This window comes from Rhinatrema bivittatum, chromosome 10, assembly GCF_901001135.1.
Source record: "Rhinatrema bivittatum chromosome 10, aRhiBiv1.1, whole genome shotgun sequence".
Taxonomy (NCBI): domain Eukaryota; kingdom Metazoa; phylum Chordata; class Amphibia; order Gymnophiona; family Rhinatrematidae; genus Rhinatrema; species Rhinatrema bivittatum.
In genome coordinates this window covers 167,844-189,236 of record NC_042624.1, presented here as the reverse complement: position 1 = coordinate 189,236, position 21,393 = coordinate 167,844, and the positions used below count along the sequence as shown (strand labels likewise).

At 45.0% G+C, this 21,393-nt stretch overlaps 1 protein-coding gene across 1 annotated transcript in view; it reads left to right on the top strand.

The window, feature by feature from the left end:
• Positions 1–21,393, top strand: part of LOC115100326 (nucleoprotein TPR-like) — a gene marked incomplete at its 3' end in the record, with an annotated part of 228,078 nt that overhangs the window by 42,392 nt on the left and 164,293 nt on the right. The window contains exons 8-11 of the mRNA XM_029618746.1: positions 1,428–1,508; positions 9,738–9,825; positions 12,607–12,747; positions 18,461–18,552. Coding sequence (XP_029474606.1) covers positions 1,428–1,508; positions 9,738–9,825; positions 12,607–12,747; positions 18,461–18,552 — 402 coding nt within the window. The remainder of the gene's footprint in view (positions 1–1,427; positions 1,509–9,737; positions 9,826–12,606; positions 12,748–18,460; positions 18,553–21,393) is intronic.

Here is a 21,393-nt window from a genome sequence, read left to right as displayed (position 1 = left end):
GGGGATTCCTATCAAGTGACTTCACCGATGTTGGATAAATGTGAACCATTAAATATAAACACACAGGTGAGGAGATGTAATCCTGCTGTCCATATACACTTCCGGTTATAAATAATAGTAAACGAAATTGATTGCCGGACTCGTATAACTTTAACAATATTAATGGATACTTCAAATCTATAAATCAGAACAAGCAAACTTATAAAATTCCAGCTATCATACATGTATACCACATCCCACTCACTACCAGAAGGATGTTCTTACCCCATTATATCCATTAAGCCCTGATTATTACATGACTCTGCATCGCCATATGACTCCCACTTAATCAGAATGCCATGCTTATCTCCTCTAAGGTGAATAATACATATAAAATAACATATTACAAAAATGTGTAAACGCTTTTCTCTATTCATTAGAATATTTACCACTAAAATATTATTCAATTAACCCAAATAATTTTACAAATTTACTCTATGCTTCTGATACCAGCTTTCTATAATTAAAAAAAAATACAAATAAATCAATGTTAACCTCATAAGTCATAGGAATCTCGTTGCTGCCAGACGTGCACAAAAACACTGGGTATGCGTATCTAGAATAATACCACCAGATTTAAAATTCAACCTCAGAATCATGTCTTGCTAATTTACCAATCACAGTCGGTTTAAGCACAAAAACCACACCTACCATATCTATCTCCCTACCTAACCAATGAACAGTCAATAGTATACTTGAACCGATTAGGAAGACGTGATTCTGTGGTTGAATTTTAAATTTGGCGGTATACATGCGTGGCATTTTTGTGCAAGTATGGCAGCAACAAGATTCTTATGACTTGTGAGGTTAGTATTGATTTGATTATTTGTATTTTTGATTATCTTGTCCATCTGCCAATTCAGTCTCAAACTCTCAAAACACAGGGAAGCCTTCAGAAGGTGTCACCCCACATGTTATAGCTAATTCATTCTGCTGTCTACGGAGAACTCTGTTTACAGGTAAGCAAACTTGCCTTACTCACTTGACAATATCTCTGCTAGAGCATTCCAGTAATAGATATTCTAAAAACTTGATACGTATGTTACGGTTTCCACCTACCAGAGGTTTTAGAGTCTCTATAATATAGAGAGTTGTAGTAAATACTCTGTAGGCTTCCAGGAACTCTGGTTTGCATGAATTCCACTTTTTTGATATTTAACATACTACCCTCCATGCTTTTTGCTCATCTTGATTTCTCTTCTCTGAAATGCCCCATCCCCACCCTGTCTAGATCCTACCTAGCATTAAAAAAAAATGTTATCAAAAGTTTTTGATTTAAACAGAAGTTATTAGAACAGTTGGCATTTTAAATAAATTCTGTGGCATGCATGACACATGAATATGAAATAAAGTAGTTACTCTAAACTATGCCCTTGTTTGTTTTTCAGGCAAAGGAACAGCAAGCAAGTATGGAAGAGAGGTTCCAGAATGAGCTGAATGCCAACATCAAACTTTCTAACTTGTACAAGGTGAGGTGAGATTTGTTTTGGGCCTTGTTTGTGAGTTGGCTCACTCATTCAATCCCTGTAAGAAAAAGTGGCGGAAACATTGAAAGGAGCTTGATGCTGTTTGGACTCTGTCTCCATTCACAGATTTTGCCCAGAATAGATTGATGGGATCCACTGTAGCTCGAGGCTGTTGCTCATAGGGTCACAAAATGTTGGGGCTAGAGGGGCGGAACCAAGATGGCCGCTCAGTAGCCGCACGCTACATGCGAGTTCCAAAGAGCAAGTTTTAAAAGTATTTTCCTGGAACTTATTTCTTCAAAATGGGATGGAAGAAAAAGCCGTGAGGTGAGCCTTACCCTGCAGCCCCTCCGCCTTCTGTCACCAGTCCAATGGACGCGCATGTGGTGCGCAAAAACTTGAACACAGGATTCCAGCCGCTAGAGAGACGGGGAGGGGAAGAGGAGCCACCCTCACTCCTAGGCTCTTTGTCACCACTAAGCCCTGTGGAAGGAACTCCCCCCAGGAACCCGGCCACGAGTTGGAACTCTCCCGAGTCAGGAGCCACACCGCCAGACCCAAGGAGTTTTGCGGTGGAGCCCAGCAGGGCAGGACGGAGGAGAGGGAGCGACACAGGGCCCAGGAAGGTTATCGGGGCAGAACGGAGAAGAGGAGGACTCGTTGCTGGAACAATCTGGAAGGGGCAGCAGGAGGTCCTCCCATGAGAACTCTGCCAGTAGCTGTAAGACCGGCTGTATTTACATTAGAGACCATTTGGGAGACAATAGTCGACATGAAAACCTCTATTTTGGCTCAAATGAAACCTCTGAGCGATTCAGTAAACGAATTGGAAGAAAAAGTAAAAATAGTGGTTAATTCGAATGCTGACATAGAACAACAGGTTGCAAATAACAGAGATTAAATCAGAATCACTCAAAAGTACAGAGTGCCACTATGAAAGAAAGGAAGAGCATTTCGCTAAAATTGGAAAATTTGGAGAGCGCGTTCAGGAATAAAAATCTGAGATTTATTAACTTTCCTCAGATTTTGATGATATCTCCCCGAGATACTTTTAAGAGAGATCTTCGGGGAAGTATTAAAAATGGGAGAACCTGAAATGCCACCAATATCGAAGATATTTTTTCTTCCCAAGTCTGAAAGAACTTTGGAACAAGATGGAGGAGTAACAGCTTTGGTTCCTGTTAACGAACCACCATTGGATGTCTCTATGTTCTTAGAGACTTCTGATACTGAGCTTGCGATACCAGCAACGTTGATTGTTAGTTTAACCTTAGAACAAGGTAGAGAGTGGTTATTGATACTTGGTCTCGGACACAGAAAGGTGCTATTTTTAGGGTGTAATGTCAGGGTGCTTCTGGACGTGGCACGGGAGACACAAAAGAGGAGAGAAGCTTTTCCCCTCATGAGGCCGCATTTTTTCCTGACGTTTCTCTGTAAGTGCTTAGTTAAGCATGATGGTAATTCCTATGTATTCTATGACCCTCCACAGCTGTCCCAAATTCTGGCGGGGAAAGTTACTCCCAAGCTCCTCAGAATCCAGGGACAACGAACCTAGCTCCTAAATATTAAATAATCTCTGTTAAAGCTACTGTTGCAGGCTTTATTTCTTCTGATACTGTTTATTACAGATTTCCTTAGGTTGTGTAATTGTAGACCCCTCTGTTAGAGGGCTAAATATCAGAGAAAGAACGATTGATTCTTAAAAAAAAAAAAAGCTTTCCTATTGTGATAATGGTGTTTTCTTTTTCTGTATTTCCTATCAAGAGAGTTTATCTTGTTTGTTTTTGTAAAATTGCATAAAGATAAAATAATAAAGTTTGGGCTGGTGTTGCTGCCACTTTTGGCACTTCCTTCCACTCTTGCTCACACCGGCTGCTTCTGTTGCCCTTGACAGCCCCACATTCCTTTGTAGATAAAAGCATTATGGGCAGACCAATGGATGTTTTGCAGTTTGCTGAGGATTTTCCTTCCACTTTGATCCCTAAAGTGGATTTCTAATATTAAATTCAAATATTCAGTACAGAAGTTGCAAAATGCATATTTCCTGTTCGTACCCCGGATCAGGCCAGACGAGTGGGTTTATGCATCTGTACCACCAGATGGAGCCAGAAAACAAAACTTTGAGGCACTGCTACAAAACCGAGAGTGCCACCTGCAGTCCCTCAGTATTTCTCTGTCTCCAGCAGATGGTAGAGTTGCAAACGTGCAGTCTGGAGGTGTTTAAAAAAAAAAAAAAAAAAAAAAAAAAAAAAAAAAAGGAACCTGAGGTGTTAGGTTCCTTCGTGGGGCAAGCAGTCGGTTGGCAATCCCTGTCAGGACTCTGCCCTTTTTTGGCGGGGGGGGGGGGTAGATAGCCAGGGTCCCTGGTTCCCTTTCCCCCCTCTGGGCCCTTCACTCCCTTGGTGTGCCTGGTTCTTCAGCAGGTAGCCTCCAGAAGCAGGGGAGTAGTTCTTTCCCCCTTATGTTTATTCTGGCCCTGTTTCTTAAAAAAAAAAAAAAAAAAAAAAAAAGGAGCAATTAAGCTGGGAAAGGCTCTAGAGGGTCAGAGAAGTCAGCAACCTTTTTAGCAAAACATGACGAAGTGCAGGCTGCCATTTCTGATCCCCGGGATTCTCCTCCCACACTTTTTCCTATGGGGAAAGGACCCTGCTGCTGACGGGGGAGAGGGGGGAGGCTCAGGAGGGAGTATGTCGGAACTCTCCTCGGACCCAGAGGCCTTTTCCATGGCTTTATGCTTCTCCTTCACAAGGCTTACTTAGCTCGGAAGGAGTTGGGGGGCGAAGAGACCTTTGCCTAGGAAGTCCCGGATGACCAAGAAGGCTAGAGGGCCTGTGAAGTCAGGAGGGATCCTGCTATGCTGGGTCTTGGGCGAGCCATGGAGGGAGGGCAGTTCATCGAATAGCCTGGATGATCCTGACCAGCTCCAAGGGGGGTCTGCTGGCACCGGACAAGGACCATGTGAGTGCCTTGGGAGATCCAACACAGATCCTGGATTGAGACCCATTGGTGATCTTGGGGGATCCCATGCAGGATCTGGACGCTCAGGATCCAGAGACGGTTCTGGTCGTGGAAGATGACTCGCGTGTGGTTCGGCTGTTCCGCAGAGAGGAGATGGGTCCATTGATTTCCCCAGGTGCTGGAGGAGCTCAGGATCGGAGATGTCCAGGAAGACTCGGACAAGGAAGGAGTGAATCCGCTTCTGGAGGGATTGCGGGGGCCTCCTGTCACTTTTCCTTGCTGAAGCAGGTGAAGAAGTTGCTGTATTGGGAGTGGGAATCTCCCAAGGGAGGCCTGAAGGTCGCGAGAGCTATGTGTAATTTATTTTCCTTGCTGGAACAGACATTGGAGTTATGGAGAATTCCCAAGGTGGATGCAGCCGTTTTGGTGGTTACTAGGAAGACTACCATCCCAATGATGGGAGCAGCAGCTCTCAACGATCTCCAGGATAGGAAGCTGGAGATTCTGCTTAAATGGCTTTTTGAAGTCTCAGCTTTGCCCTTTGATGCAGAGAGAGCCTGTTTGTCCTAGGTGCAAAAGGCACATTACAAGCGATCAGGAATGGCATCTGAAACGCGGAGGCCACTCCCGCCTCTAAACGGGCAGCCTATGTGCCTGATGCTCCGTACGACTTGGTTCGGACTTCTGCCAGAAGTATGGCCTCGGTGATGATGGCATGCAGGCTCTTGTGGCTATGAAATTGGTTGGCGGATGTGTGGTTTAAGGCCCAGCTGTCAAACCTCTTCGGGGAGGTTTTGGAAAAGCTCGTGAAGCAGTTGGGCGAGTTGAAAAGCAATAAGTTTCTTGAGGACAGGAAGGGTCCTAAGAAGTCCTTTCCGCCGTGAGCCCGATTTCGTGAGGCCAGGAGATTTCGTGCAGGCAGACAAGCTTCACAGAAACATTCGGGTTGACAGCAGCCTTTTTGGAATCGGCATAGGTTCCCTAGAGACAGTGGGTCCCAAGGAGGGAGCGGAAGTAAGGTTGGACAATGAAGGTGTGATGGTCCACTCCTCTCAGGAGGCTATCTGAGGGAGGCGCTCTCTTTTTTTACGAGGACTAGACCAGAATAATGTCAGACCGGTGGATCCTGAAGGTGGTAAGAGACCCTTCCTGTGTTCAGGGAACTTATTGCCTTTTGATTCTCCTAAAGCTTCATGACTTTCTCCAAATCCTTCCTGAAGAGGAGCTTCCCCCCCTGAAAGGGAGGTTAGAATTTTCTTGGCTGCTCACAGATGCCTTTGAGGTCTCCCGGAGCAGACGGGAGATAGTGTGGTACATGCCACAGCGATTACAGCTTCCTCACGCCATTGTTCTGGTGCCCCCGCTATGTGCTTGCTTCCGTGAGATGAGATTTTACTTCAACAGAATTTCTTACGGAGTCATGCAGAACCAGGGACTCATAGGCCAGCCAGAGATAGATCCGGACAGGGTTCCGGAGGTGCGAAACCCATCTAATGAAGGCGGGCTGGTCCACTCCTCCCTGAAAGCTATCGGAGGAAGGTTGTACACTTTTTATGAGGAGTGGACCAGAGTCATTTCCAAAGTCCATTGGTTTGAAGTAATAAGGGACGGCCACGCCTTAGAATTTTCATGCCCCCTCAAAGAGGCTTTTGTGGTGGTCTGTTGTGCTTCACCCAGCAAGCGGGCGTCAGTGTGGGACACCCTTCTCCAGGTACAGCGATTGGAAGCAATCAGCCCTGTACCACAGGAGGAGCAAGGTCTAGGAAGATATTCTGTCTACTTCATAGTTCCCAAGAAGAAGGGCTCTTTTTGGCCTGTTCTAGATCTGCAAAAAGTCAATGCAGCCTTGCAGGTGCCACGTTTTCGGATGGAGACATTGCGGACGGTGATTGCAGCGGTGCGCAAGGGGGAATTTCTCGTCTCCTTGGATCCCACAGAGGCATATCTCCACATTCCCATCTGAGCAGACCATCAGAAGTTTCTTTGCATCATGGTGCTAGGAGAGCATTTTCAGTTTTGAGCTCTTCCCTTCTGGCTGGCTACTGCACCAAGAACGTTCACGAAGGTGGTGGTGGTGGTGGCTCTCAGAAGGGAAGGGATACTAGTGCATCCATACCTGGACGATTGTCTCCTTCAGGCAAAGTCTGAGGTAGTGTCACTGTTCCATTTGACGATTGACAATGTGTCTAAAATCCCTGGGCTGGATGATAAACCTGGCGAAGAGCCATCTGGAGCAGACCCAGTCCTTGGATTATCAGGGAGCGCGATTCGAAACCAAGTTAAGCGGGGTGTTTCTTTTTCTGGAAAGGGTATTCAAATTGCAGTCGCCAGTGGTTCATCTGCGGGATTTGGTGGTCCCCAAAGTCTGGGATTATTTACAAGTGCTAGGTTCCATGGCCTCTACATTGGATTTGGTGCCATGGTCCTTTGTTCACAAGCCTCCTCTTCAGAAGGCGCTCCTGTCCCGTTGGAATCCGTTGTCGGAGGAATTTCAGCTACCATTGTCGCTCTAGGAGGAATCCAGGTCCAGTCTCTTGTGGTGGCTGTTGCATCCCAATTTGGAAAAAGGAATGGATCTGGAAGTTCCGAAGTAGGAGGTAATGACCATGGATGCCAGTCTCAGCGGTTGGGAAGTGAAGTGTCGAGGATCTGCAACCCAAGGGCAGTGGTCACTGGCGGAAGCATCCTAGTCAAATCAACTGTCTGGAAAAGAGCGGTCCGGCGGGCGCTGTTCTTTATTCCTCTGATTCAGGGACGTGCAGTGCATGTATTCTCGGACAATTGGCAGGGAGGAACAAAGAGTCGCTTGGTGGATCAGGATGTTCCGGAACTCTTTGCTTGGGCAGAACTTCATCCAACAGCATTATTAGCCTCTCACATGGCAGGGGTAGACAATGCTTAGACAAATTTATTTCAGCAGACACTGACTCGGGGGAATGGGAGCTGTCTGCAGAGGCTTTTGCCCTCATTCGGTGCAGTTAGGACGAGCCCCAATTCGATCTCATGGCAACGTGGAAGAATGCCAAGGTGTCCAGGTTTTTCAGCCACCTGAGGGAGTTCGGTTCAGCAGGGATCGACGCTTTGGTTCATCTGTAGCCAGGGAGACTCCTGCTATGTCTCCCCCCCATGGCTGCTGGTAGGTCGAGTATCGAGCAACATAGGGTAAGAGTGATCCTGGTAGCACGGGAGTGACTGCGCCATCTGTGGTTTGTGGATCTAGTTTAGCTGGCAGTAGATGCACTGATTTGGGGTATGAACAGGAAAGGAAAATTGGTTCTTGCCTGCTAATTTTCGTTCCTGGAATACTGCAGATCAGTCTAGATTCCTGTCCCATTATGATTTTTTTTCGAAAGACCTTTCGTGCTTCTGGATGCTGCTGGTGATGCAGAATTCAAGTTTGTGCTGCAGAATTGTGAATGAGAATTTACATAGTTTTCGGTTATTTTGAGACTGGAAGTTTTTTTCATTACCCTAAGTTGAGGGTTCAGTTTGGTTGGGGGTTACTACTTAATCCTCAGCTCACTCTAGAGGGAGAGATCCTTGGAGTTTTGGAGGTAGGTGGTTTGGGTACAGGTCAATACTGAGGGACTGCAGGTGGCACTCTTGGTTAAGTAGCAGTGCCTGAAAAGTTTTTATTCTCTGCCTCCATCTGTTGATAGGGATGCAAAAACCCACTTGTCTGGACTGATCTGTGGTATTCCAGGAACGAAAATTAGCGGGTAAGAACCAATTTTCCTTTATTAATTTTGATAATTTGTTCCTCACCTGTTGTCTTGCTTCTGTGAGTTAATAACTGGAATCATTTGAAGCTGCCTCCAGTGTTTGAATTACATTTATTTTATTTATTTATTTATTTATTTATTTAACATTTTTATATACCGGCATTCGTAGGACACATCATGTCGGTTCACAATTAACTGAGAAAGGAAATTACAATGAACAAGGGTGGCAAAACTGGGAGAAAAATTGGATAATAGGATAATAAGGAACTGGGGAGATAGGGAAGTACAAGAGAGAGAGTCTGGGAGAAAAATTGGATAATAGGATAATAAGGAACTGGGGAAATAGGGAAGTACAAGAGAGAGAGTCCATAGGCATGAATAACGTAGTTGAACGACATGGAAATTAATTAATTATCCATGTAGGGATTAGATATGCTGCACTTACAAAGTTACATAAGTAAACTTATTTACAGGTTGAAGGGGCAAATGCCCTTATGTTCAATTATATGCAGAGGGGGAGGGGAGAGGAGAAGGGGGGAGGAGGGAACAAAGATGCAAAATGGCGAGGTAATGTCAAGGAAGGTTGCTAAGGGGTGAAGGGCGGGGTGGAGGGGGGGGCTGCGCAGGGCAGGGGAAAGGTAAAGGGTGGGGGGGGGTGTTGGGATGGTGTGCGGGGGTCAAAGAGGGTTCCAGGATGAGCACGGCCTAGGGTTGAGAGGGGTTGGGGTAGGCTTGTTTAAAGAGCCATGTCTTGATTCCTTTTTTGAAATGGCTCAGGGACGGTTCTAAGCGGAGTTTGGCAGGGAAGGGAGTTCCAGAGGGAGGGGCCCGCGATAGAGAAGGCTCTTTCCCTGGAAGTGGTAAGGTGCCCGATTTTGAGTGAGGGGGTTTGGAGAGTGCCGGCGAGGGAGTTTCTAGTAGGGTGATTAGTTTGACGGAATTGAGGCATGTCTTCAAGCCAGGGGGAGTTGTTTTTGTATAATGTGTTATGGAGGATGGTGAGTGTTTTGTATTGGGAACGGAAAGCAATGGGGAGCCAGTGGAGATCTTGTAATATGGGAGTGATATGATCGGTTTTTCTTGTGTTTGTTAAGATACGTGCCATGGCATTTTGAAGGATTTGAAGGGGTTTAATGGTGGAAGCTGGGAGGCCTATGAAGAGGGCGTTACAATAGTCGAGTTTAGATAACATGGTAGTTTGCATAACAGTGCGGAAATCATGGGTGTGTAGGAGGGGCTTCAGTTTTTTGAGGGTTTGAAGTTTATAGAAACCCCTTTTAGCTCTTTACATACCAGTGGCCCCTTTACATACCATACATATACAGTGTTTTGCACAGATAAAAATGTGAGCCAAGACCTGTCATCTAAAAAAAACCCTTTTGTTTTGGCTGAATTTGGTATCAAACAGCAAACTTGTTTGCAAGTGAAATTTCAGGTGATAGAGGCTCTTCTGGGGGAAACACTAGATTCTGATATCTGTGAAAGAGCAGACGGCTTCTAAATACTGAAGAAGAGAGCCATGATTTAAGATTGTTCCTTGTACTGTGTTCAGAGTGCTGCTGACGACTCTGAGACCAAGAGCACAGAGCTGACCCGGGCTGTTGAGGAGCTGCATAAACTTCTGAAAGAGGCTGGCGAAGGTAAGAGCTAGTGTGGAATTTGCTGAGGATAAGACCAGGAGCAGCTTTTCGCTTGGCATTGCTTGGCAGTTGTGTTGAAAAACATTCCTGAATCTCCGCCCCTAGTGATGGCTAAATTGTTAGACTTGGTTTCCTCGGTCACTCACTTGTCATCCTTACATCTCTAACAGGCCGATTCAGTAAAGTCCGCGGGAGAGCGGACGAACACCCGCTCTCCCGGCGCGCGCATCGACCCATCGCCCGTGCGCGCAATTCAGTATTTAAATTAGGTGGAGAGGTAGAAACAGGGAAAAGGAGGCGCTAGGGACACTAGCGCGTCCCTAGCGCCTCCCTTTAGCCTGGAGCAGCAGCTGTCAGCGGGTTTGACAGCCGACGCTCAATTTTGCCGGTGTCTGTTCTCGAGCCCGCTGATAGCCATGGGCTCGGAAATCGGACACCGGCAAAATTGAGCGTCCGGTTTTCGGCCCGACAGCTGCGGGCCGTATTCAAAATTTTTATTTTTTTAACTTTTTTTACTCTTTGGGATCTCAGACTTAATATCGCCATGATATTAAGTCAGAGGGTGCACAGAAAAGCAGTTTTTACTGCTTTTCTGTGCACTTTCCCGGTGCCGGAAGAAATTAGCGCCTATCTTTGGGTAGGCGCTAATTTCTGAAAGTAAAATGTGCAGCTTGGCTGCACATTTTACTTTCTGTATCCCGTGCGCAAACCTAACAGGGCCCTCAACATGCATTTGCATGTTGAGGGCCCTATTAGGTGCCGCGGGTTGGACGCGCGGTTTCCTCCCCTTACTGAATAAGAGGTAAGGGAAAACGCGCGTCCAATAGCAGGCGATACAGGCTAGCCCCTTTATTTCACCTCCGTGTTTAAAGCCACAGTGCTTTGGCAGATATAAGGAGTAAGACTTGCAAAGGGGAGAAGAAAGTCATAAATTGGGCATGTTTGGGAAACATTACTGATGCTGCTGCCTTGACACAAAAATGTACTGTTAGGAGCACTGAAGCACTGATGTCTTGCACTTGCTGGTTTAGATAAGAGCAATGAAGCAGATTAGGACAGAGTGAGGGAAGAGGAGGTTCCCTGTTCATATCCACATCCTGGGTTTTCCCTTCCTACCAGCAGATGGAGACAAAGTTTCCCTGACACTGTACATAACCCAGTGTGCTGCTTGCAGTCCCTCAGTATGTCTCTGTTTCCAGCAGATGGTGTTAAAACCTGTAGTCTGGAGTATATTATAAAAAAAAAAAGAAAAGAGAGAAGATCTCCAGTTCCTCCCATTACCTTATTGGCCAGGGCCCTGAATACAGTATTGTCTCTAGGTTAACTGACATCCTGTGCGAAAAGTGAAAACTGCACCTCAATTCCCTTGGCGGCAGCTTTGGCACAGCACTGCCCCCTTTAGCAGTGGCTCTGGGACAATATAATCCATTTTTTCCCAAAACATTTCCCTTACTCTCTGCCCAGCCTCCCCCTCTCTCCCCTTTCCTGTCCAGTAACATCCCCCTTTCTTCCTTGCTTCTCGTCTTCCTCCCTTCTGCCCGCTGCTCCTTCACAGACAGAAGCCTCCTTCCCCCTGCACAGTGTTCCTGACATCGTATGGCAGGCAGCAGAGGCATTTCCTTGAGTACAGTGCCCTGTGTGGCCGCAAAGGTCATACACCCATTGGCCATGCCTGAATCTCAGGCAACAGAGAGCAGCCCAGAAACCTTTCTGCACAAGGGGTGCTCTAACAGTCATTCGTTTAATGTCACTGTTGACCGATAATGTCCTCTTCTCCTTTGGGTGCCTGATGTTACAAAAATCTATGAAGTTCCAGGCTGATAACCTGTGAGTTTTGATGTACTCTTTCACTTCTGCTCACAGCTGTAGGTTGTAAATGCTACCAATGACTATTAGAATACCCTGATGCAGAAAAGTTTCTTTCAAAATACTGAGCCACCTACCTCCTTGATTCACTCCAGACTTGTAGTCTCCTCCTGCAGATAAGTATTTTTATCTGCATATTTAAAAAAATATATAAAAATTTCATGCTTGTAGCTTTATGACCTATGATTATAACCACTGCCCAAATTCTGACCTAAGAGATGAAAAATCTGTGCAGTCCGTGCAGCAGATATGAAGGTCATATTGATTAATTGCTAATGCTTCACTGTTTACGCTCGCTTAAATCTATAGAGTGATCTTTTTTGGGGTTTTATTGTATTTTGTTTTTATTTGCCTCTCAGTTCTTTTTATTTTCTGAGGTTTTGCCCGCCTGAGATACTTTTCTCTCTGAACTTATAAACCAAGCTGTATATTAAAATCTAGCAATAATCTTGAACCTTCTTGGCTGAAAGCAGCATTCTTAGAAATAACCAGAGAGTTCTCAGTAGTAGCGCCAAAGATATGGAATTCTCTTCCTGAAACAGCTATGAACTATCTCCTGTGCAAAATCTTTCAGAAAGGCTTTAAAAACACACCTATTGAATTAGGAATTTAATGGGGATTAAGAATTTTCTAACAGGATGTATTGTCCTTTTTTTATAAGCTTTATTCTTTTTTTATCTTTATCTTATTGGTATATTTCTTTTAACTATGTATGTTTGATGTAATCCACCATGAACTAAAATGAATGGTTACAGATAATTGTTTTAAATAAAAAATAAATTATACATGGCATCTGTTTAAGAAAACATACTAATGGTTTGATAGTTTTATAGATTCTTTTCTTCTTTACTCTTGCATGATGAAGTTAAGCTTGTGTTCACTGAGTTTCTTAGAGTCTGTTGATGTGATTTTTAGTCAACAAAGTAACCCAGTCTCAGCTCAGTGAGATGGAAGTATCTAAAAATAAGGCAGTGAAAGAACTGGAGGAGAAAATCGGCAAACTGGAGAAGGAATTGGAGAATGCGAATGAATTGCTGTCTGCCACTAAACGCAAAGGTAACAATTCAAGCTCATGTTTAGATGTACCATAGCCACTAATGTCGTCCTGCCTTTCTGTAGAGGAGATGGAAAGAGAAAAATTGCTGAGCAATATTTTTAAATGCTTTTGAAACATATTTTTATCTGGTTATGCATTCATAAAATAATTTTTAAGTTACCTCCTGTAGTTTTAGGATTCTATCATGCTTGAAACAGTGTGTTTTTACAAAAATTGCTCTGGAGCTGAATATACTTGCCTAAAATTTTTCGTCAATAAGTGGGCTGAATTAACTGTTACATATGGGTGACCTCATCTGGCGGCACTGAACTGACTCGTCTGTCTTAGCTAGTAGAGTTTTGAACTCTACTGAGCATGTGCGGGAGTTCCCATGTGGGTTGCCTTGTAAGTATCTTCAGTCATTTTTTTGTCTGAGCACGGACGTGTGCTCAGCCTCTTCATTTTGTCTGTAAATTCTTGAATTCAATATTTCTCCTCAATTTCTTAATTGCTCTGCTGCCACCCACATCAGCACTTATCAGTGCTACTTAAAAAAAAGTGTTTCCAAAGGCCTTGCCTCAGCATGTCAGGCCAGAAGAAAGTCTACAGTGAGTATATTCAAAATTTACATCTGTGGCAAGGTAATGTCCCTCACTAACAGCCATGAGCTGTGCTATTGGTGCATGTGAAGAATTGTTGCGCCTGTGGATGGATGTCTCTCTGCTCCCAACGTTCCAGTGCGATTAGGATCGAGGAGTTGCGTAAAGCTCTCTGGAGATGCAGCAGATTCTCTTTCTGCTTTGCAAAGTCTGCTTTTCCAGATAAAGTTGAGCAGAAGCTCCTCAGACTCTCCCATTGGCTCAGGCCAAGGCTAAGGGGTGTAAAGCTGCCCTGTGTTGAAGAAGCGGTGTCAGTCATTGGAACCATCAGAGCCTGGGTTGAAGAAGTATAAACTCTCGAAGATCAGTGCAGTGGCACCACTGAAGTGACCATCATTGGTGCCGTCAATGCACTTGATGCACAGTGCATCGAAGCATTTGACCTACGTTGTTTTGGGATGCCTAATGTACAATCCACTGGTGCACTTGGTGGATGATGCACCAGAGTCCACGGTATGTGCAAGCTGTGCTTCGATGCACCTGGAGACTTCCACAAACTGGTCACAAAAAACAAACCGGAAGCTGATCCAATATAGCCATGAGGCGACCAAAACGGATGAGATCGGTGTAAAGGCAAAAAGCTTTATTCACACAGTATGTGGGCCCGACTCTGGCCGAGTTTTGCTCTACATATAGAGCTGCCTCAGGGGCTAATGAATGTAGTGTTATATTTCTTAGGAATGAGTACCATGGGTCACATCAGAGTCTCGTTTGCTCACTTTAAGTGAGGTGTACTAAACAGACCAAATGACTGCAAAAAACTGGATACACCACAGCCTGATGCTCTTAATTAATACTGAATAATCACGATATGGCTTTTACATGCCCTCCTGCTGATGTCAATTCATTTGAGATTTATATACATCTGCCGTGCTGTCACCAACACTGGCTTCTGTGTGTTACTTGCTGGTGTGCAGGGTCTCGTACGAGCAAACGAGACTCTGATGTGACCCACAGTACTCATTCCTAAGAAATATATAACACTACATACAGTAGCCCCTGAGGCAGCTGTATATGTAGAGCGAAACTCGGCCAGAGTCGGGCCCACATACTGTGTGAATAAAGCTTTTTGCCGCCTTCGACTTCCACAAACTGGCTGCATGGTGCATCTGCTCTTCTAATGCATGACCCCCACAATGCACAGAACAAGAACACACTGCACAATCCTGATGCAATCAACTTGTGCATCAATACAGTATCCTTGCTGTGCACCAGCTTCCTTGATGCAACTCACTTAAAGATCTGCTGAAACAATCAAAGCCATGATCTTCCAAAGCAACTGAGCATTCTACTCCATCAAAGCTATTGATGCATCAAACCCATGATCAGGTTGCTCTACTGCCACTTTATGTAGCCCATGCTATCTCAGCAGAAGGAAGTCAGATTACCTTTGCCCCCTCCAGTAACAAGAACTCTCACTCCGTCAAGGTTACTATTGAGGGTCTTTGTTTGGAAACATCGGATCCAGTAAGTTCTAGTTTCACTTACCTCCACTAAACCTCCTATTGAATAATAGGTTAGCCATCTATGTTATCCTGCTAACCCACCTTCATATTAGTTACCTTCAAAGCGGTCTTCATTCTCAATAGAATCAGCTAATTCAGCCATTGTCAGCTGTGGTGGAGATCTCTGCGGACATGAAATAAGTTGCATTGGTGGTTACATCCCCAAATTCTCCAAGAGGGAGCTCCTCTGCAAGTTGCCCCATCAAGTAACACTAGCGATGGATGCCTTCACGAAGGATTTGGCACCCACACAGGATATTTTCGAACCTAGAGCACTTGGTCTCTTGAGGAAAGCCATTTTCAGATCAATCTACTAGAGTTAGGGGGCAATAAGATACACTCTGTCCACGTTTGCACATCTGCTTTGTAGAAGGCACATCTTGATTCAGACAACCACGTTCTGTGTTTTATGTGAACAAGGCACAGGATCATGGCTTCTCTGCCAGGAAGTGCTGAAGATTTGCAATTGGGCAATTAAGAATCAAGCTGTTCTCCAGGCCGCCTGTCTTCCCGCAATTTGCCTAAGCAGGGTTTTTCATCCATACAAATGATCTCTGAATCAATCAGTGGCAGACAGATTATTCAACTTATGGGATCTACTGTCAGTAGATCACCTCAGAGCAGAAAAAAAACTAAATTAGTTTTTCCCATTTCTACCCTGTGATCTCAGACTAGCTCAGGATACTTTTTCTGCTTGATTGGGGAGCAAGCTTTATGTACACTTTTCTGCTGATACCGCTGATCACCAGAACAATGCAGAAGCTTTTTCAGGATTGTTTTTGTTTAATCCTCATATGGTTTTCATATCTTACAACTTTCCATTACTCTTCCTATACATCTGGGGTTGGACCTTGACTTGACTCAAGATGAAGAGATGCTTTATCTCAATCTCCAAGCCTTCAACTTAACAGCTTGAATGTTGAGCATGCTATAATCTGTGATCTTGATTTACCCAGAGAGATTGTAGACTTACTAATTTCATGTAGAAAGCCATCAACTAGAAGAAATGTAATGCTTTCAAATGGAACAGATATTCCAAATGGTACCAAAGAATGCTTTGGATGCATTTTCATGTGATCCCATGCATTTACTATCAAACTTGATCCTCAATTTAAAAACTGATAATCCAATTACCTTATGCAAGCAATATTTATTCATCGTTCCTCACCACTAAGGGGTCCTTTGGCAGGCCTCTCCTTAAACCACATTTACTGATGTCACTTCTGGGTGAGCAGGACTTACTCGGGCTTTGAGGCAGAAGAATTGCAGGCATTACTGTCTGGATAATCTCCCAAGCACTAACAGATTCTGCAAAACTGCCTGTCCGAATCGGCTTTATTTATATTCCACTTTCTTGGCACTTCAAAGCGGATTACATTTCGGTGGTGTAGGTATTTCACTAGCCCCAGAGGGTTTACAGTGTGAGTGTGTATGTGAAGTGACTTGCCCAAGGCCACAAGGAGCAGCATTGAGATTGGAACCCTGGCTTCCTTGGTTCACATCCCTAGCTAGAATTAGCGCGGATATAGATGGAGCAGGCTCAGGAGGCAATGGCCGTGTGGGAATGCCTGAAAATGCTCAGTAGAGCTAGGAGAGATCATTCCATTTGGGGCTGCCAGGTGACATCACCCACTTATAATGGCTAATTCATCTTGCTGTCTATGGAAAATACCATTTATGGTAAGCAAACTTGCTTCATCCGGTTACCTTTGAGCCAGATATTATTCAAAACTAACTGGTTAGGTTTGAAAGTTACCTGGCTTCATGTAGCCATATAGCTTGCTACTTAACAGGATATATTCAAAATGTAGCACATTAAGTGGTTGCAAAATAAAACTAAAAAAAAAAAAATACAAACTGCCAATCAATTTGGGGACCCAAATCCTAATCCCTTATCCCCCTTGCCACAGAAAACTCTTTAAAATAAGTGCGAGTGTAGAACCCTATTCTCCCAGCCTACCAAATTTAAAAGGAAAAAAAAGCATTTGGTGCTAGCACTCCAAGGGCTGACCTGTCCCCCCAACCTGATATTTTGTGGAAAATCGTAAGCCCTCTAATGCCACCTACCCGCAATCTCTATTCTACCCTCCCCACTCCTGGAAGCCTGAGGCTAGAGCAGAGTGGTGTCTTGCACGCTCTGTGCTCTTTCCAGTGTTGCTCTGACAGCACCACTAGAAGCACATGATAATACGTTTGCTGCCAAACAAAATAACTGAGAGAAAAAGCAAAAAAAAAAAAAAAGTTCCCAGGCTCCAATCAAAAATTTTTAGGAGCCAAAGTTTTCAAAATATATTTTTGCCTCTGTTGAAATAGTTTGTGTATAGACCTGCTCTCTGGCCTTTGGAATTCTTATCATGCACAATGTGTCTCTTTTTGGTCTGGAAATGCATTGCTCAGTACATTGATCTGTTTTTCAACTCGCAGTGATTCTTACTTTTACTCTTCATTTAAAGAAATAAAAATATTGATGTATTTATTTTATTTATTATTAACTTTTAATATACCGATATTCGTAGGGCACATCATACCGGTTTACAATCAACTCATGGAGAAAGGAAACAGAAATTACAAAAAACAGGGAGGGGGGAAGGGGAGCAGAGGAGGAAAAGGAGAGAGGGGGTAGGGAGAAAGAAGCATGAAAAGCAGAGGTAGGAAAGGGTGAGAAAAGTGAATAGGAACTTGAGTAACATTATTAACATAATTAACAGGTTTCAAAAAAGAAAAAATTACGTAATCAGTATTTCCATACAATACATATTGGTTGGAGGGTAGTGTGGCAAGACGCAGAATGGCGGGAGTATGGTAGGAGCAAGTGGGGTTAGGTTTGATAGGTATCCGGATAGGCCTGCAGGAAGAGCCATGTTTTGATGCCTTTTTTGAAGTTGGATAGGGAGGGTTCAAGGCGGAGAGAGGTGGGGAGTGAGTTCCATAGGGTGGGTCCAGCGATGGTGAATGCTCTTTCTCTGGTGATGGAGAGATGAGCAATTTTGAGAGGTGGGGTATGGAGTGTGCCAGCAAAGGTGGTTCTGGAGGGACGAAAAATATAATGCACACATTTGTCTTGTTTACCCGCTGCATGCAGCGGGTAAACAAGACAAATGATGTGCATTATGATGAATGATGAATGCAGCGGGTAAACAAGATGAATGATGAATGCAGCGGGTAAACAAGATGAATGATGAATGCAGGGGGTAAACAAGACGAATGATGAATGCAGCGGGTAAACAAGACAAATGATGTGCAGAATGATGAATGCAGCGGGTAAACAAGACAAATGATGTGCAGAATGATGAATGCAGCGGGTAAACAAGACAAATGATGTGCATTATATTTTTCCGTACATAATGTTAAAATGACGGCATATTCTTCGTAAGTACTTCTAAGATGTGTTTCTCCCTTTCACTGCATAGTGCCCCTGCTACTAACATGTTCTCGGATTGACACGAGAGTAGACCACAATTTGCTAGTTTGCCTATAAATCGAGAGAAAATATTTAGATTTGATGTATTCAAGTATGCAGTAAGTTGGTACAGATTAAAACATAGTTTTAAAGATTGCTATCTTAACAGGAGCCATGTTGTCTGAGGAAGATTTGGCAGCCATGTCTCCTACTGCTGCAGCTGTAGCCAAGGTGGTGAAACCAGGAATGAAATTAACTGAGGTAGGACCCAGTTCAGTCTTCTGTTCTTTGTAGAATGAAGTGCCTTTCATGCTTATCCACCTTCAAGACATGTAAGAGGGTAATTTTATCAGAGGCCACATAAATTTGTGGGCTCTTATGCACTGCAGTTCGACCACTTTTTAATGCAAACTTGGGCGTGTAAGTTTGCTTTGAAAATTATCCTGGCCAAAAAATGCACATAAAGTAAAACATCTATTTTCCTAATGTGTAGCCAGATGGACTCAGGACCAATGGGTATTGTGCTCTTCTACTAGCAGATGGGAAACTGAGTCAGATTTCAAAGCTGACGTCACATAAGAAGAAAAGAGATAAGAACATAAGAAAATGCCATACTGGGTCAGACCAAGGGTCCATCAAGCCCAGCATCCTGTTTCCAACAGTGGCCAATCCAGGCCATAAGAACCTGGCAAGTACCCAAAAACTAAGATATCCCTGCAGTAACCTCAGATCTTCAGAATCTGTCTCCTAGCAGTTGCGGACACTATCCCACACACTAGAATAGTGTTAAGAATTACAACAAAGAAGAAACAAAATTTACCTTAAGGAAGATTGAGCTCCGCTCTCCTGCGGTGATTCTTAAGGGTCCCTCCCCCAGTCGAGAATTCCTGAGGTTGATCTTGGATATCCCTCAGAGGTGTGCCTTGGTCTGGTAGCTGGTTCCCTGCGTGGACTTAGCCCCCCAGTGTGACTGAAAGGCAGCGGGTTCAGAAACGAGTGCGGTGGTGAAGGTAATTCTCTCTCCCCCTGCAGCTGGAGACCGTCCGACACATTTATTTATTTAGATTTATATTCCGCTTTTTGCACTTTTTCCAGCGCTTCAAAGTGGATTACATTCAGGTACTGTAGGATTTCCCTATCCCCACAGGGCTTGCAATCTAAGTTTGTACCTGAGGCAATCGCTAGAGTACCTGGGTACCCGTTTTGACACCAAACTGAACAAAGTCTCCCCCGAGGAGAAGGAAACTGATGGAACAATTACGATTGATGACCAATGTACGCCCCAAGGTATGGGACTATCTTCAAGTCCTCTGCCTCATGGCATCAACCCTGGAAGTCGTCCCTTGGGCAAGGGCCCATATGCGACCGCTCCAGAGCTCCTTACTGCATGATGGAACCCACTGTCCCAGGACTACTCAATTTGCCTCCAACTACCAGCAGAGGTACGTTCTCAGCTCTAGTGGTGGCTACAAGAAGACCACCTAAGCAGAGGAGTAAGCCTATCCCCACCGAACTGGATCTTGCTCACCACAGATGCGAGCCTGCGAGGGTGGGGAGTCCACTGTCAGGAACTGATGGCCCAGGGACAATGGAACAAGCAAGAGGCGGAATGGAATATAAACCGCTTGGAAGCTCAGGCATTCAGACTAGCATGCCTGCAATTCAGCCACAGACTCCGAGGCAAAGCAATTCGAGTAATGTCAGACAATGTGACAACGGTTGCTTACATCAACCGCCAGGGAGGAACCAAGAATCAACAGGTGTCTCTGGAGATAGACCCTCTCATGCATGGGCGGAGATAAACCCACAAGGGATCTCTGCCTCCCACATCGCAGGAAAAGACAACGTCTCAGCAGACATCCTCAGCAGAGAGAGCCTGGACCTGAGGGAATGGATGCTGTCGACCACAGCCTTCCAACAGTAATTCTCTGGGGCCTCCCAGCCATGGACTTACTGGCCACCCATCTCAGTGTCCAAGTGCCCAGGTTCTTCAGCCGCAGACTAGAGCCACACTCCCAAAGAATCAACGCTCTCGCCCAGACTTGGCCAGAGGACGACTTACTGTATGCCTTCCCCCCATGGCCACTACTGGGCAGGGTCATCCGCAAGACAGAATATCACAGGGGACTAGTTCTACTAGTGGCCCCGGATTGGCCAAGACGACCATGGTACGCAGACATGCAAAGACTCCTTGCAGGGAACACTCTGTGCCTACCTCCACACAGGGACCTTCTCCAGCAGGGCTCAATTCTCCATGAATATCCATCTCAATTCTCTTACGGTCTGGCCCTTGAGAGGACTCGCCTGAAGAAGCGCGGTTAAAGGCCGTGATTGACACCCTGCTCCGAGCACGCAAGTTCTCCACATCCCTGTCATACATACGGATCTGGAGAGAATTTGAAGGCCTGGTATGAGGACCGCGGGATTTTCCCGCAGACAGGCAAGATCCCCATTTATTTTTATATACCGATGTTCGATTTTACATATCACATCGGTTTACATTTAAACAAATGATTCTGGAGTTCCTACAGGACGGTATGAAGAAGGGGTTATCACTCAACTCCCTCAAGGTCCAAGTAGCCGTACTGGCCTGCTTCAGATATCAACCCATCCGGAATTGTCCTGCTTCCTGAATGGGGTTAAACAACTCCGACCTCCCCTAAAGTGGCCGGTGCCTCTATGGAACTCAATCTAGTATTAGACTTCCTAGCTGGGGCTTCCTTCAGACCAACACGCAGTTTGTCACTATGCCTCTAAACATTGAAGACTGCATTCCTGGTGGCAATATGTTCAGCTCATCGCATCTCCGAACTACAGGCTCTATCCTGTCTGGAACCGTTCCTCAGGTTCACACCTGGAACCAAACAACTGTGCACTGTCCTCTCCTTCGTTCTGAAAGTGGTTTCAGAGTTTCACTTGAACCAAACCATCTCGCTACCAGCTCCGGATGAACATAAGGACTCTGAAGACTCACGCCTTCTTCGCCATCTGAATGTCGGCAGACTCCTGGTGCGATACCTGGAGAGATCGGAACCGGTGTGCAGAAAGGATTGCTTGTTCGTTCTTCACAGCGGGAAGAAACAAGGAGAAGTGGCCTCGCGG